The sequence below is a fragment of the Gavia stellata genome, chromosome 4 (assembly GCF_030936135.1).
Source record: "Gavia stellata isolate bGavSte3 chromosome 4, bGavSte3.hap2, whole genome shotgun sequence".
Lineage (NCBI taxonomy): Eukaryota > Metazoa > Chordata > Aves > Gaviiformes > Gaviidae > Gavia > Gavia stellata.
Genome location: NC_082597.1, coordinates 34,913,145 through 34,929,660, shown reverse-complemented (window position 1 = coordinate 34,929,660; position 16,516 = coordinate 34,913,145). Strand labels below are relative to the sequence as shown.

The 16,516-nt window shown below is 35.1% G+C and overlaps 1 protein-coding gene across 1 annotated transcript in view; it reads left to right on the top strand.

Annotated features, from left to right (window-relative positions):
- SCAF11 (SR-related CTD associated factor 11) overlaps positions 1-16,516 on the top strand; it is a 39,619-nt gene that overhangs the window by 7,991 nt on the left and 15,112 nt on the right. The window contains exons 4-10 of the mRNA XM_059816654.1: positions 7,102-7,179; positions 8,879-8,976; positions 9,991-10,058; positions 10,705-10,760; positions 13,108-13,214; positions 14,134-14,223; positions 15,561-15,667. Coding sequence (XP_059672637.1) covers positions 7,102-7,179; positions 8,879-8,976; positions 9,991-10,058; positions 10,705-10,760; positions 13,108-13,214; positions 14,134-14,223; positions 15,561-15,667 — 604 coding nt within the window. The remainder of the gene's footprint in view (positions 1-7,101; positions 7,180-8,878; positions 8,977-9,990; positions 10,059-10,704; positions 10,761-13,107; positions 13,215-14,133; positions 14,224-15,560; positions 15,668-16,516) is intronic.

Here is a 16,516-nt window from a genome sequence, read left to right as displayed (position 1 = left end):
AGTGAAATCTTTAAAAAAAAAAAAACAAACAAACAAAGCCTAATGTTCACATTACTTGAAGTGCTCTTTTGCGTATCTACAGTTATGCTCCACGCACTGAAAGGCTTTGCCAGCGGTCTGTGTTCAAGTTGGATATTTCCTCTATCTTTCCATGTTGCATCTAGACTTCAAAATATAACAGGAGCAACTACTTCTTTAAACTGTTGTTTTCAAATTGTACATAATCATTGCTCTTCTGAGAGTTTATGGCTTTTATATATAACTGTGTAGCTTCTAATTAAAACCAGGGTAGTTTAGGCAGACGGTAAGAGTTTGTTTACCATTCTGTTCCTTCTTCTATCTATGGGAGATTTTCAACATTGCAACTGCAGTTAAGTGTACTGTACCAGCAGGTTTTCTATCTGCAGGCAGCAGCCATAACACTTTGAAGATGCTGCTTTTTAAGGAGAGAGAGACTATAGATAGATATATGTGCACTTAAAAGCAATATACAAAAATTGCTTTTAAGTGAGTTATCTTCTGATTCATTCCATGAAGGGCTAAAAAGGGATAGGAAATTTGCCACAGAACATCTAGTATATTAGATCCTGATGGCTAAATCTGAGCATTTAGTTTCAGAATTCAGTAGCATTACAGTTGAGTCAGTGCTGTATTTTCTTTCCCTTTGAGGAAAGGTGTCTCAACTCCTAAAAGAAAAACGAAAGGGAGACCAGAATCCCCACTAAGAAACTAGTCTTCAGATTAACTTTTTTTTAAATGTCCCTTAAATTGTTCTTCTCTGTTTGGCTGTTTACTGTAGTTAATTGCAGCATCTGAGAGCATCGCTGTGCACTAAATGCACTTGCCTATACTATTAAACTCTCCTATACTATTAGACTGTCACCTTGTGTACCTTTGGCCATGCTACCCAGTGCGCTGTCAAGAATTGCTGGGCAGCACTGGGCAGGTAGGCTGTTGGGGACTGTTTTCAGTAGGCACGCAAAGATTAACATAAATGTCATTCATCCTGTGCTAGCTGTCAGCTGCTTCTGTAAACTGACATTGTGTAATTTACCAATGGAGCCTTTCAAGCTTGACTTTGTATTTCAGTGAGGCTATGTTGGAAGATCATAAAAAGTAAAAGGCACTAAATCTGGAGCTGAAGCTTTTGGACATACCCTTCAATGGTAGTGTTGAAGGATAGTGTAAGTGAAGGATTGCTTTCAGTATAAAGAACATGTACATGATAACATGATTCTGCCCACAGAACAAAGGGGGAGCTTTGGCTATTGCTCTGTGTGTAGGAAAAAAAGGGGGGGAAACCAACAAGAAAAACCACAAAAACCCCTATCTAGAGTCTTCAAACACCATCGGTACTGTTGTGTTACACCAAGGGAAGTAATTACAGTATGTGTTTCTCTTGTCTGTAACACCACTAGTAGATTAAAACTAGTTGGGTCAAAACTACGTTTTTTTAACACTGTTTTTCTGGTACGCTTGTATTTTGTATTTCAGTTGGTAAGCACGTATGTTCTAGTTCGTAATAATCAGTTCTGAAAGCATTTAAGTAAAGCTAATGTGAAGGGAGGTTAACCAGGTATCTCTGGCAAGCAGATATGTGAAGTAGCCAAAACCACCTCAGCTAAGACAACTGCTCTAGCAGCAGTAGTATCTTGCCTGCCTGCATGTTGTAGAGGAAGACTCTCTACTTTTTTGTATTCTATTCAAAGAAAACAATTTTAAATTAGAGGAGATAAATATTTACTCTGCTTTACTGTAGACTTTTTAACTGCACTTCTGTTCTTCAGAGTGCTAATAAATATACTGGAGATTTCTATCCCTGCTCTTCTATTAATTCCTCTTATGAACCATCATGAGAGAAAAAGAAAAGATTAAGTGTGTTGTCTGCATTATCACAATCATTGTGTAAGAGACGTTGATTTGAGTGACCCTTCCCTACTAAGCTTATATCTCTTAGTCTCTGCACCTGGTTTCCCTCATTCATTTTTCCTCGTCTGGAGGATTTGAAAGTGGAGTATGTTCAGCTATAAATTCTCCAAAGCGTTGGGGCATATTCACGTAGGCCTTGTGCAGTATCAGTGGTTGACTTAATAAAACTAAGCAGTTGGCATGAAGAGCTGTCTTGCATTACATTCCTAGCAGATGTTCTGTTCTTAGAATAGTTGTTTCCTTTGTGCTAGTATAAGGTTTGGATCATTAATTATGTAGACTATACTCCACATGTATATCCTTCTGAGGGTAGAGTTACCTGTATGGTAACTGGAATTCTTAATGTGTATTCTTTCTGATCTGGATTTTTTTTGTCCTAAAGGATATAGGAAGGAATCAGCTTATGTGGCAACAAGCTCCCCAGTGATCTGCAGTACAGGGCACTGTGGGCAGGATTAAGATTACGTTTACAAACCAAATATGCAGTGTGTTCAAAGAAACACTAAACCTAAAAATCAAAACGACAATAAAAAAACCTTCTTGTTTAAGTGTGTCCAAGGTAATGCATATGTAGACAATGCATCTGAGAACTGCTGCATGGAAAACTGTATTAATCAAATTATTTTAGAAAATCTAGACTTTAGATACCTTTTTTCAAATTACGTGTTTGTCTTTGTGGTATACAGTTGTTCTTGGCATATTTCCCCGCTTAAGCAGGGCGGTTGGACAAGATGGCCTTTGGAGGTCCCTTCCAACCTTAGCCATTTTGTGATTCTGTGATTTATCAAGTACATTCATGCAGCACCTTACAAATGTTAATGTTGTTAAACTGCAGTGCAAAAGTCTATGTGCGTGTTTTTGAGTTTGACTTCAGTTCTTCCAATAATATAGTGTCAAAGGAAGTACAATGACACATACAGCATCTTTCTTATCATAGGATTCTCAGATCCTTACAAATAATGAATCATTTCATCCTTTCCCAAAGACAGCCACCATTCCAATAGAACTTGTCAACACTTCATGGCAATTTTGGATTAGAAGTTAAGGACTAGCCAAGCAATGTGATGTAGGTAGAGAGAAGACATCTGTTTAGATCGTAATTAGGTAGTCTGTTGATTAGCTGTTGAGACTAGATCTGTTATGCACTCTGTATCTTTACTATCCATGAATGATATTTCGAAAAAACACCTAACATCTCTTGTCAGAAATAGTGCTTTCCTAAAGCATACAAAAAACTTTAAATGTACTTGCTTTTTTTAGGTAGACTGAAAAAAAGTAATCCTGAGTCTTTACATGCTTCTGGAAAATAGTGTATTTCCTGATGTCTTCCGCATTTTCTTTCATCAAAACATGGAGAGGTGTTTCCCACTACGTGTGTTGTTACAGTCTCCCTTTTCACTGAAGTTGGACGCGGAATTGGGGGCTTTTTAATGGGCTTTTAATTATTAGGTGGAGTGAAATACACAGACATTACTTTTACAATCTAAACCTCACCTTTAAGCCTGAATTTAGTTATGAGAATCTGGTATTATTTGTGTTGCTTAACAGGTTCTCTAATAAGGAAGCAGTAAAGAGTGCAGGATCATGTTTCATTTTGGATCAGCTTTTCAATACAGTAGTTGAAGAACAGACTTTGTTATGGCCACCTGAAGAAAAAAAAAAAAATTATAGGGGAAGGGATTTACTGCAGCAACTTTAATTCCATACATCTTGTTACTACTTGTTATGATACCTTGTAACATGGAACTTGATGAAATGGGGATATCTGCAAAAGTTATTTTATCAGCCAAATATGTTTTGGAATTAGCTTGCACCTATTTGTATAGCTTCCTGAAAATTCCCAGCTGGAATATAGTAACTGCTTCAGCCTTTTGTCTACCCGAGTTTGTTCAAATGCTGTTTGAAGTGACGTGGTTAAAATAAGGGACACTTACTCCTTGAGTTTAGAGATCGCAGTGTTGTGGTGCTGTAGCATTTACAGGAATATTGAACATTAAGTTATGCCTGTGGAGCTAAAGCAAGATTTTTCTAGAGGGTCATCAAATCCTAATAAAATACTATGAAATGAGTGTTTGGAAAACAGGAACGAACGCACACACACACGCGCATGGGTAGTTTTTCAGGATTGCAGACTTCATGAATGCTTACATATTTTAAGAAGAGAATTCTCCAGATATCACAGGATAGGTGAAAGAATGAATCACTGCAGAGGTACCAGTTTTAACACAAAAACTATGATTATTTTTGTGTGGAGAGTAAAACAATTGAAGACATTTTGAAGCGTGCCAAGTTACTATTCTGTGATTTTTTTTTTTGAAGAAAAGCAAAGCAACTCACAAATACCAGCTGTGAGGTTCTAATGATTTTGATGGTTACATTAAACATTATATGTTCTAATTTTTAAACAGCTGTGTTAAAGGAAGATATTCTATGAAGCTGTGGTTCTTTTAAGGTTGTGACGCATCCCACACCCCTCCTCCCTTGTGCACAATAAAAGTGATAGCTGCTGCTTGGACTCATTGCATCTCAATGGCTTTTTTCTTGTTCCAAATACTTTTTCCCCCAAAAGGACAGTGTACATCCACTATACTTACGATGCTACCTGAACAGAAGCCTCAGAAAAGAGGAATTGCTAACTTGCCTTGAATGAAAGAAGACTCAACATCGTCTTTGGTTACTGAACCACCTTCTCAAAAAAGATGAGAGAGATGAGTAAAAGGCCACCACTCCTCATGATTGTTTCCTGTAAAAAAAAAAAAAAAAAAAAAAAGTTGACTACATTTTTACTCTCACTCCTTTCTACAGCAGCACAAATTCAGTCTTGCTGTTGGGAAAAGGGACAGGGGAAAATTTTTTTCTTCCATTTCCACTTAAAAGGCTTGTTTTTGCATCAGCTCTCGTGTGTCTGCTAACATACATGTTTAGACAAAAGTGTTACGTAGATGAAGTAACCTCTAGCTTTCCTTAGGGCTACCGAACAGTTGTACTGTGCTGGGGGACAGTCCTGTCTTTACTAGATTTTCTCTTGAGATTTGTTGGGAACTACCAGATAATGCTAGGGCTATGAAAAGCAATTGAGTAGGAGTGGAAAGAGCATCTGCTGCTTCTGAACATATCTGAACCTAACGGTAGCTTTTGATTCTTCCAGAATGTTTTCCTCTTTTTCTACTAGTATGTATAACTGTAGGTAGTTGTTAAACATTTGTCCAGAAGAACTGAACATATAACATTGGCCTTTTTTTCTAGTGGTGCAAAAATGCTTGTCATTTGTATTGCTGCTAGTAATACCTAGTATATGATACTTCATTGCAATGAATAAACATAGCTTGCTGTGAATTAAACTTGGGAACATAACTTAATATTCATGTGTAAATTTAATGTCAAAACAGGGTGTATTCTTGGAAAAACTTTCAGCTAAGGTAAATCCTGAAATAAGACTGAAAATGACTAAGAAAATTAACTTCCTCGTACTTATCTGTGACAGCCTGGTATATCTAAGAATCAAAGTATTTACCTTGAAGTTTGCAGCTGATTCAACAGTTACAGTGAATATCCCCATTGAACAATACTCTGCTATGTTACTGTGGGTTAGCTTTACGTTGACTACAGAACAAAAACTGTCTTCACGATCTGAGTCCTTAGGGAACTGCCTTGATTACCCAATAAGCTTTTCTTAACCAAAGCCATGACACTGCAGGGAACAATGGTATCCCCCAACAGGGGGAAGTTTTTAGTTAGGATAAAATACCAGAGCATCAAAAGGAGAGGTAATGGCTTTAACTTACGTTCTCCTTCAATGACTTGTTCATTAAACTACCCCTGGGGTTTTTTGGTTTTGTTTGGTGTTTTTTTTTTTTAATCAGTCTAACTTTGTTCTATCTACTTCAGTTGAAATCAGAAGCTGCCTGAATGCTTGAGGTTTGGGGGCTGTGTAGGTGAAAAAGAAGCTGAGCACTCTTTGAAACTGAGAAAAGAATAGAATGAACAGGAAAACGAAAAGCCCAATAAAAAGACAAGAATGAAGTTCACCACTGAATTTCAGGGCAGAGTTCATATACAAGTTTCTCATAGCTGCTTGTGCAATTCTAATGCTGCATCTTGCTTGCATAAATAAAAAGTGTAATACCGTGTTAATTCTCTTAAGGGCATACAATTCATATACTGGTTCTTGTTCAGTGGCTGCATTAGGGTGGAGGCTGGGTGTGGGGTTTTTTTAATTTGTTTTAGAAGAGTTCTAAACTGAGCCTGTGAAGGCCAATGTAATGAAGGGGGTGGGGGAAGGAACATGACAAAAAAACCAAATCAACGAAATAAAGAAAACCCACCAACCCCCCCACAAACACATATATGGAATTTAAATGAATAAATGGTTCTCTGGCAGCAAAACCTAATATCTAATATGGATTTCTCTGAAAGTTGATTCATTACATTATCCAGTTGGGTGGAACTTCAGTTGAAGGTTCCCTATTCCATGGTTAATAACGTTTTATTGTTCTCTCTTTGTGTGTGTGTGTGTTATCTGGTGTAGTGCAGCTTCAGTAAGAGCGTGTTCAGGTGATTGGGGAAAAACCAATTAAATCTGTATTTACATCAAACTGTAGGGTAAAATAACCTTCAGTTTCGTTCTCTTGCAAAGTGATTTGTAAAACTTTAGCTGTCTTAAATGTGGGAATCCGTTCTCTCTGCTGACTGAAAAAAAAAAAAGATGTCAAATAGATATGCAAGATGAGGGAAGTTGTTACCTTGTTTGATGTTGGTTCTCCCAGTTTTGTGTTTTGGGGGGACATGACCTGACACTTTCTTTTGAAAAGAACATTAAGAAATAAAACAGTAGAACAATAAGAAATAAAAAGGATATTTGTGTATTGGTATAAAATAAGAGTTACCTAACAGGGATTAAAAAACATAGCTAACCTATGTAAAATGCTTTTCCTTTTTTGAACACAACTGAGTTACATTCTTGTTTCCTTTAGATTTTCCCCTAAAGAGAAACCTACTTATATGAAATAAAATACTGAGCGTATAGATAACATACGCAAATACATTCTTAATGTGAACAAGTTGTAATTTTGTGTATTTCTGTAAGCTATTATAGTAGTGAATAAAAGTATAGAAAACTGAGACTTCTTCTAACTTATTACACATCTTGTAATAAGAAAAATAATTTTTCAGACACAGGCTTCATGTCCTATTGATCGCAGACCATTTCAAGCAGTATGCAGGCTTGATGCATTAGAAAAGCAGATAAAGGTAAGTTCCAGACTTACTTTCTTAAATAACTTCATTTGTAGGAAGGCCCAAGTTATGCTGCAGCCTTTTATTCATGCATCTGTGTTAAATAAGCTTTCCTAATGAAATAATTATTGCTCTAATGTTTCTATTACATATTTGAAGCTAGGAATTATTCTTAATTACTTTTTTCAAAGCAAGTGTTTACAGTAATAATAATCACAAAGCTGCTATTGCTACTTTATAGTATCTTTGAGCCTTCCTGATATATCCCAAGAATCGAAGTATAGTAATTGGTCTCGAAGTATTTTTTAACTAGGTTTTCTAAACAAGTGCTGTATCAATTAGCATGTAATCTTGCCTTTTTTTTAGCTGAGGTGAATCTTGTATGTTCACAGCCTCCAATTCACAAAAACACATGAAGGCAATAGGAATCAATGCTAAGCCTTGTCAACCTAAATTTCAGAATTTTTTCAGCTTTTGACTCTTCTGAATGATACTGCTGTGGAGAGGAGTTTACAAGTAGGAAAATAAAACTTGAGTCTGATAGATAATCTTGAAAATGTATAGGGAAAGATGCTGATAATTCTGTGTAAAATTTTGAAATTCTGTGGTGAAATTATGGTTATAAGTAATTCCTAAGCTGTTGTTTTTGCATTTTGCTATGTTTAGAAAACAGGCTCCCACTACCCATTTTTTGTGCTTCTAGAGGCCTGGGTAGTCAACTGCAAAGGAACCAGACTGACAGCCGCAGATACTTCCTTCTCATAGAAAACCGTGCTAGTGTATTTTATCTTCTTTATTTCTAAAGAACCAAGGAAGCAGCTAAAACAAGATAAACTGAAGTTTTCATTTGGAAGAGTGTAAAGGCTGTATCAAAATATAGTTTGAAAGGTTCTTTGTTCGTAGAACTGCAATGTAAACAGGTAGGCAGAGAACAAGTGTCCTGCTCTTGAAAAAGAGCCACTGGAGCAGTGTAGGGGTAGATGGAATGTGTACCGAGAAATGCTGACACAGTGGTCACTATGAGCAGGGGCACTCTTGGGACATTGGCAGCTTTCCCATTGTGATATTCATAATTAGAATGCTAATAGCTTAAGGAGTTTCATATAAAGCCAATATTCTAGAACGAAGAAATATAGATATCTAATGCAAACAATTGCAGTGTAGCTGTTGAAGTAACTTCACAGTATGTAATAAATTGTATTGCTTTCTTAGAATTTTGAAGAGGTGGAAAAAAACCAATGTTGTATGAAATACATAAGTTATTTTACTCTGGAGGAAAATCGGGTGTTTTTTAATTATGAGGAAGCATTTGAAATTGAGTGGTGGTTCAGCGTTTTGCCAAGCTGAACCTTGTATATTCAGATCAACCAACTTAGTTTAAAAAAAACATAGCTTCCAAATTCTCAATGGAAGATAGTGCATAGCTTTGAGATACAGACTGCCATAGTAAGTATGTTCAAGGTTTTTTGGTCTTGTGGAATTTGTATGCATCTCTGGCAGACTCAATATACATAACAAGGTGGGGTTTTTTCCATTCCATTAAAAACAAATGAAAAAAAATTTCAAATCTGCAAACTGTGAGATTAAAGAAGTAATGATTTGAAATGGTTTTGAGTCCTTCTGTTTGAGCTTATTTTCTCTGTAGACCTTAAAGTCTGAATGTCTTTAAAGCCCATGTGTTTCTAGATTGGATTGACTTTATTTTTCAATACAGGTTCAGGTTAAAAAACAACTAAGGAGGAAGGAAGAAGAAGAAAACTGTGCCTGCAATAAGGGAAAATATAGCCATGCAAAGATGAGAAGTTTTGCGAGGTTGGTCGTCCACTTAATTTGAAGCATTCTAATTGGACTATTCAAAATATAAATTCAGCTGTTTTAAAATGTACACAATCAGTGGTAGTTTAGCTTTACTTTTATGACTGATGTAATTCCCCCTTGAATACTTACAATAGCAAGCAAGGAGCAACATATTTCTTGCATTGACCTCTGCGAAAGCTACATTTTTCAAGCAATTCTGACAAATTTCTTATTAATTTGAACTAAGATTTTATGGCTAGATCATATTTTAACAATACAAATCTTTGGTTATCTAAACAGACACCCTCTTTCTTGCATGTTACCGTAAACATTGGTGGTGTTCCTCTTTTACTATAAAACATTGTTGTAGTCAAAAACTGATTTTATTCTAGTGAGTTTGAGAGGGAACTGTGGAAATACCATTCCTGTTTTGAGAAGCTTTATCTTGTCACATTTGCTGCATTACAAAAGGGAAAGCTCAGGATTACACAGATGAATTTCACTAAATAGCAATAATCTAAAGTCAGTGTTTAACGGAATGTATGATATATACAGAGTTCTTGAGATTGAATTTGAAGCAGACTTCACTACAGAAAAGATAACTGAAGTAAATTACCTTTTCTCGGTCTTAGAAAATAAATAAGATTGATCTTTGGACTTCACTGTTCTGAATCACCATTGACTTTGATATTCTTCAAAGTATTTATGCAGGCAGGTTATAACATCTTTCACACGTTGCCATGAAATCAAGCAAAATTAAGCATTCAGATTTAATACAGGATATTAATCTTTGTTGTGTAAATGGATTTTCTTTTTTTCCTTCTGTAAGCTTTTTGAAGCACTGTGGCTTTTAATATACGGAAGATGATATATATGATGCAAGTTCAGCTTTTAATAGCAGTCAGACTTGATTTATGTGCACAAAATAAAAATTTCTTAAAATAAGAGCTGATTTTGTTTGGGTGTATATACTGTTAGCTTAAATATGCCCAGAAATAACTTTTGTAATATCTTTTGTTAATCTTGCAGAAGAGCTGTATGTCCAGACAGAGGGCCATTAACAGCAAAATTAAGCAAAGTTGTGAAGAAAAAATACAGTAAGTTGGTATTTGTCATCCATTTGCTAGAATTGCTGGTTTTTAGTAAGGAACTCTGGCTCATCAAGAAAAGAATTTCTAATCTAATTTTCTTTTTAATTGCTTACATTTGCATATGAAAACTAAATACCAAGGAATAGAAGTGTGGAACTTAAGAGAACAAAATTACACTATGTGAAACTACTGTTCTTATTTTACTGGAAAGACTGCCTCTTCAATTTCAGTCACAAGTGTAATGGATTTGGTTTCAGCCTAAAGTAATTTTCTGCATCCAACAGTAGGTGCACAGCTAATGACTAGCTTTTATTCACAGGAAGTTTTTTGGTGAGAGTTCAGACACAGAAGCACGTAGCTGTATTTTGGGGCTGCCGTTTTGAGAGGTTTGTTTAATGTAGATATTGTTCGGTAAGTGTGTTCATAACTTATGCATCTAAGCAAATACCTGAAGAGGTGAAAACTGCTTAATATATAAAAAGCTATTGTGAAGCTGCATATGTTTTAATTTTACTCAGTTTGTACGTAAACGTTGTGAATACACTTGAGATACAATTTTTATTAACCTCTCATTGCATTAATGATTTTGACAAACAATTAAAAGCTAATATGCTAAAGTTAAGATCAAAGTTCTGTTTCTTATTCCACACAGGTAATATTTTGTATGACAAACGAAACAAGAAAGCTTTGTCTGTGAAGATAAACAAGGTTGGTTCTGATAATGAAACATTTGTGAAAATTTTTTTCATGAGAGCATTTTTAAAACTACCTTTCTGCTTATTTTTAAGGTTAACTTCTATTTGTTAAAGTTTGGATCATACTAAAATTGTTATTTTGTCTCTCTTTTGTCTTGAAGGAAGTCATTAGAATATAGTGCTAGGTTGTATGAGGTTCTCTCTTAGATTAAACTTAGTTTTGTGGTGGTAAATAGTTTCACTTAGATTAGGATGTTACATTATAAGATACTGTAACTACCCTGTTTTCATCTTCACCCAAAGAAGGTGGTATCAGCTACAAGCTATTAGCCAAGTATCATTATTTGAAGGATATGAAGGTTTTAATTATTTTCATGAAAATAGTTGTAATTAACCAAGTAATTGTTTTATGAATAAGCCATGGGCATTATAGTTTGCATCAAGTTGGTTTTTTTAATGGGAGATCACTCCTAAGCATGCTTGTGTTTCCAGGTTTGTTGTTTAGTTCATAAATTTTAGCCTATAACACAAGCTTATAATATGCAGGATTTATAAGGAGCTATATATAAAGGCTCTTGTTTGATTTCTGCCTTCCCTCCTTTCAAAAATACTTCGTGTCTCTGGGACACAAGTTTGTGATCAGTGCTTTGTTGCTCATAGATGTACCTGTAAATGTATTTGCATGAAATAGTTTTAGGCCATAAATTTCATTCTGAAGTGTAAATGTCATCATTCTCTATCATTCGGTCTTACCTGAAGTTTAAAAAATTGGAGGAAAAACTGTCTTCAAGTCCCTGTTTTGCCTGCTGCCTCACTTCACGTAGTATGTGGGCACATACTACATCATGTGTCTTTTCAGTAGCTGGTGGCCTGAGTTGTCACTTTTATTTGGTGCTTATACACGATAGTTCTCAGATATCTTTAGCTCCAGCCTTCCTCTTCTAAGTCAGGTGTTTAGAAATTTTGGTTCTGTTACCATGTAAAGTTAAATGTACCTTTCATTGCATTGAAGAGGTTTTGAACTGGAAGGATAGGGTGTAATGGTAGATCAACCTCTAATTTGACTTCAAGGTTGGTGAATGCTTTCATATGTAGTTTCACTGATTTATTGTGCACTATTTAATAGCATTAAGGTCTCAAATGGTACCTGTTGCAAAAAAAGGTGCATAAACAAAAGTAGAGCCACTAAAAACCTTCAGGAGGATGTACAGGGCTCAATTTCCCAATAAATGTTCAAATTGAAAAGAAAGCACTGATTTAATAACAACCACTTCATAAGGATATTTGTGGAACGTCTGGATAGCTTTTTTAGATGGGGTGAGAAATGTTAATGTTCAAAATTATAGTATTTTTAAAATAAAACTTACACAACAGCTTTTTAGGAGCACGTGGATAATGACTGCATACTTGAGACGTACATTTATATACATGCCATTACAATGCCATTACAAAGTTTATTTTTCATCAGAGTGAAAATATTCTGAAAGAAAATGATGGGAAGACCCTGTAAGTTCCATTCTAAAATACCAGTCATGGAGAATGAACAGGAGTGTTATAGTCAGATTCAATGTGGCATTAACCCTTTAGGTGAAAAGACATAAATGGCAAAAATGGGTCAGTGTAAGTAAGTGTGTCAGTCTGGTAGTCTGGGAGGAGTGTTTGGAGGATTATTGTTCGGCTTTTTTTCCCCTGCAGCCAGCCCAGTACACAGCAATAGCAACAGAGTTTACTGCACACAACACAAAAGGCAATACACTAGCATGCAGTGGGTGGCTAAGCATTGTTAGCAATTGAAATAGAAAGTGGTATTTGTTGAAATAAGAAGTGGATTCTGAGTATTGTGCCTCTGTGTGAGGGCCCAGTAAATAGGCGCACGGGTCAATCTTCAGTTTTGTAATCCTACCCGAAGGCAAAGGAGAATCCCAGCTACTTACATTAGGTTTTCTAGTTACTTTGAAACCAAACATTAAGTGAACTGCTGTGAAGGGGTCTGTCTGAAGATGCTAGCACTGTACATACTGTGGTTCATTAGGTAGCAAAAGTGGGTATTATGAAATAGTAAAGATTGGGCTCATTTATTCATAATTTCTGTATGGAGCAGTAAAGATTTTGCTGTGAAAAGCCTATATAAAATACAAAGGTTATCTTCAAAGAGCAGGTGTTGAAAATTTGGAGACTGAATAGAGAAAATTTGTTTGGTGTAACTGCAAATCTCAGCATATAACTATGGAGTTACTATGGTGCCTTCTTTTTGTGAGCTCAAGTCTTGCTGACCTGATTTACTTTCAGTGCATCTTCATGTATTAAATGTTAATTATTTTATTTTGGATGTCTTTAATTCACAATTTTTTTTTTTGTAGCCCAGCAGACAGACCTGCTGGAATGAGTGCTTCAGAACTAATTTCTTCAGCACACTTCCAGCCGGTGGTAGCAACGAAGAATCCTTTTTTAGCTGTATAAATGACTGGTTAGTATATGCTAGTGCTTAACATTAACCTGATGGGTTACCGTATTGTAGATGCTATATTTCCTTCTGCTTCTATGTGTATATACAGCCCTGAAATGTATTGAAGAATGGCTGGTTTTATATTCATTGATGAAGAGTAGGTAAAGGATGAACACAAACATTTTAAAATGAGTATTGTTAAGGGCAAACCCCAGTTTGTCATGTGTTCAGCATTAAAATACTTAAGTGTTTGCTTTTAATCTCATTGATTTAATAGGAGTTAATAAGTTTTATTTTTGGCTCATATATAAACTCCTTGCTGAATTGAAGCCTTGGATAGGAAAGGGTTAGTCCCGTTATTACAACAGCAGTTAGCAAAACAGTTAACAGTACATATCCTGTTTTGTATCAGGAACCATCTTTTTTGTTGTTCCTTGGCTCCAAGAGGAATACTTTTAAACATACATGAAACAATTTTGCTTAATGAGCCTAATACTTAAGAATGGGTATAAAAATATTTTTGGTTGAGAAAACAGAAGAAAAAGAACAATCTAGAAGAACATTATTTTGATAATATGGCTTCATCAAAAAATTATTGTGTCTGTATGTTTTCAGCAGTCTGTAAATGAAAAATTTTGCCATGCATGCAACAATATTAATTTGTCAGGAATGCAAAGTTTCTCCATCTTTCAACTCACCAGAAGACACATCTCATCTCCTGTTTTCCATTCTGTCTGCCTCATTTATTTAGGACTTCTGTTATGTTTACTATGACTGTTTTTTCTCTCTAAACAATAATCACACATCGTTTCATCATGACTGTTGAAAGTTCTAATACAGTTAAATAAAAAAGTCATTGATAGAAGCAATTATTGAAATACAAAACTATCATAGTACAAAGTTACTTTTTGTAACTTTTTATATGAAATTTGTATTTCAGTACAGAATTCACAGAAGTCAATATAGCAATCAGGCAGAAGAGACAAGAACTGGAAATGTCCTGTTCATCTGTGTTTGCTAGAGTTGAAAGGTATGTGTTTTGTATTCATAGTGCAAAGTATCTTAATATAACAGTTGAAGTTTGGAATTTGATTAATTCATATTGCTCTTTTAGATAGAATATTGTTTGATGATAAAACTAAATAGTGTTTGCATGTAACTTGTTAAATTTTTGTGTATTTGCCGCATGCTATTTTTGTGTCAATAGATTCTTTTCTGTGTATCTTAGTGCTTTTGTGATACTCATGACAAGCATAGTAACTCCACTGACTTGTGCATCTTAATATGTCACTTTTTCACAGAAATTAAAGTTTAAATATATTTTGTATTTGGAAGCTAGTGTTCAGTGTGCTTTTTAAATTATTTCTATCATTAGAAATCAGACTATGTTGCTTTAACATCCATCTCATTTTGACTTCCCTCCTCCCCCCTCCTCCCCTTTCAAGGGTTGGTTCTAACACTTCTTTCTGTAATTGTTTATAAACAAATGCATCTAGAAAGAGTTAGGAGGCGTTCTGTCAAATGAAACTAAGAACATAACATAATTTTTTTTGTCAGAGAGCAGATGCATGTTAAAACATACCCTAAGGATGTTTTCATGCATATAAAGCAGAAGCATAAAAATAACTGATTTTAAAATAACACAGTAAGAAATTGGTGTTCTCTATGATCTTAAATTCACTACATATCTCTTTACTCACTTTGGCATAAAACAAAGGCTAAAGACAGAAGAGCAAGTAAAGAGATTTTTAATTATAATTAAAAGTTGTACCTAGGATTTAAATAATGAATTTAAATGTTTTTACGTGTACTTTTCCTTATGGAAAGATTCATTCTAACTCAGTGATAACTTAAAAATTGTAGATCTGTAGCTTAACTCTGTTTTTGCCCAAGGTTTGCTGACAAAGCCTGAATAAGTATATATTTATTTTGTTTGGGGGGGAAAAAAAGCTGCCTTTACTAAATTGTTGTGTCGACTGCTTCTCATTTTTCTGCAGAAAAGGCTATTCTTCTGCTGAAGTACTAAATCAGTATTCAGAATGTTATTTCCAGCAGTATAGCCTACTAATTTTGAGTAGACTGTTTGTCACAGTTCTATGGTTGGCTTTGAAGAAAGCCAAATATTTATTGCTTAAACATAACATACCTTGTTCAAACTGGTTTACTAGATTAGGCAATAATGCAATAATATAAGCCTGAAATTAAATAAGAGTAGGAAAGTTTTGTTCTCTGTCAGCTTTGCCTTTCTCTCCAACCTTGATGAGGTTGGAAGTGTAATGGTTGCCTAATGTTTTGGTTTTGTGCATTGTTTCCAAAACATACCACAAACAGCTAAAACAACTAGTATTAATGCTTTTACTTTTCCAGAATTCCTTTAATGTCTTATGGAGCTGAAGCTGACACCTTTCTTCTCACTTCTACAACAGCAGCAGGGACAATGCTTCCAACAAATATCAGGCCTTTGGAAAACTTTGGTAAACTTTTTTTTTGTAAGTTTTATTTATAGCTCATGTGGAGTATTGTTAAAATATGATTCTCGGAAATCAAAGTGGAGTATATAGTTACAGTTAAAAGAAAAAAAAATCTGGATGCAGTTTGGTATTATTTCAAAACCAGCTGGTTTATTTCTGAAACTAGAAATCAGAATATAGAAAATGAACCAGACACCCCAAAACTGTTCTTCATTTGAAGATTAAAATAATAAGTATTTTATGTAACTTAATTCCATTTCTAAATTCAACACTTCCTTTCATGTTACAACTTCTTTTCCTATTGTTCAAGGATAAATGTCATTCTGATACATTATGAATGGCTTGACATATTTCAGTGGTTTATTGTGCAGTGTGAGGAACAAACTATTTCCTGACAGCGAGGAAGAGTAGTCAGGAAACAGTGCAGTGTATGGATCTCTTTCAGTATGCCTACAAGCTCTACAGGGCAAATGCTTGTAAAAGTGGTTGAGCTCCAGGATCTGGCAGGAATTTAGCAGAAGACAAAGTCATGGAAGGAATTACCTTCCTCTGGTTGCTTGAACAGCCTGTCTCTCCATACTCAGCAAGAATGTAGCTTTTCTTCCAACAGGCTGCACAAGTTCAAAGAAGTGAAAACAAAGGACTGCTGTTTTTTAAGGTTAGAGATAATACCTTCTTTGAATTGGGAATTATACTACTTTCACTTGACTAGTAGGCAAAGAGATAGGCGAGATTTGGGTCTCGGCTTACAAAAATTGTGAGGAAGTAAATGAATTGCTGGAAAGAGTTAAGTAGTAGAAGGATCATGAAAAAGATGCTTTATTCATTCATATTCTTAATTCTTGTTAAAGG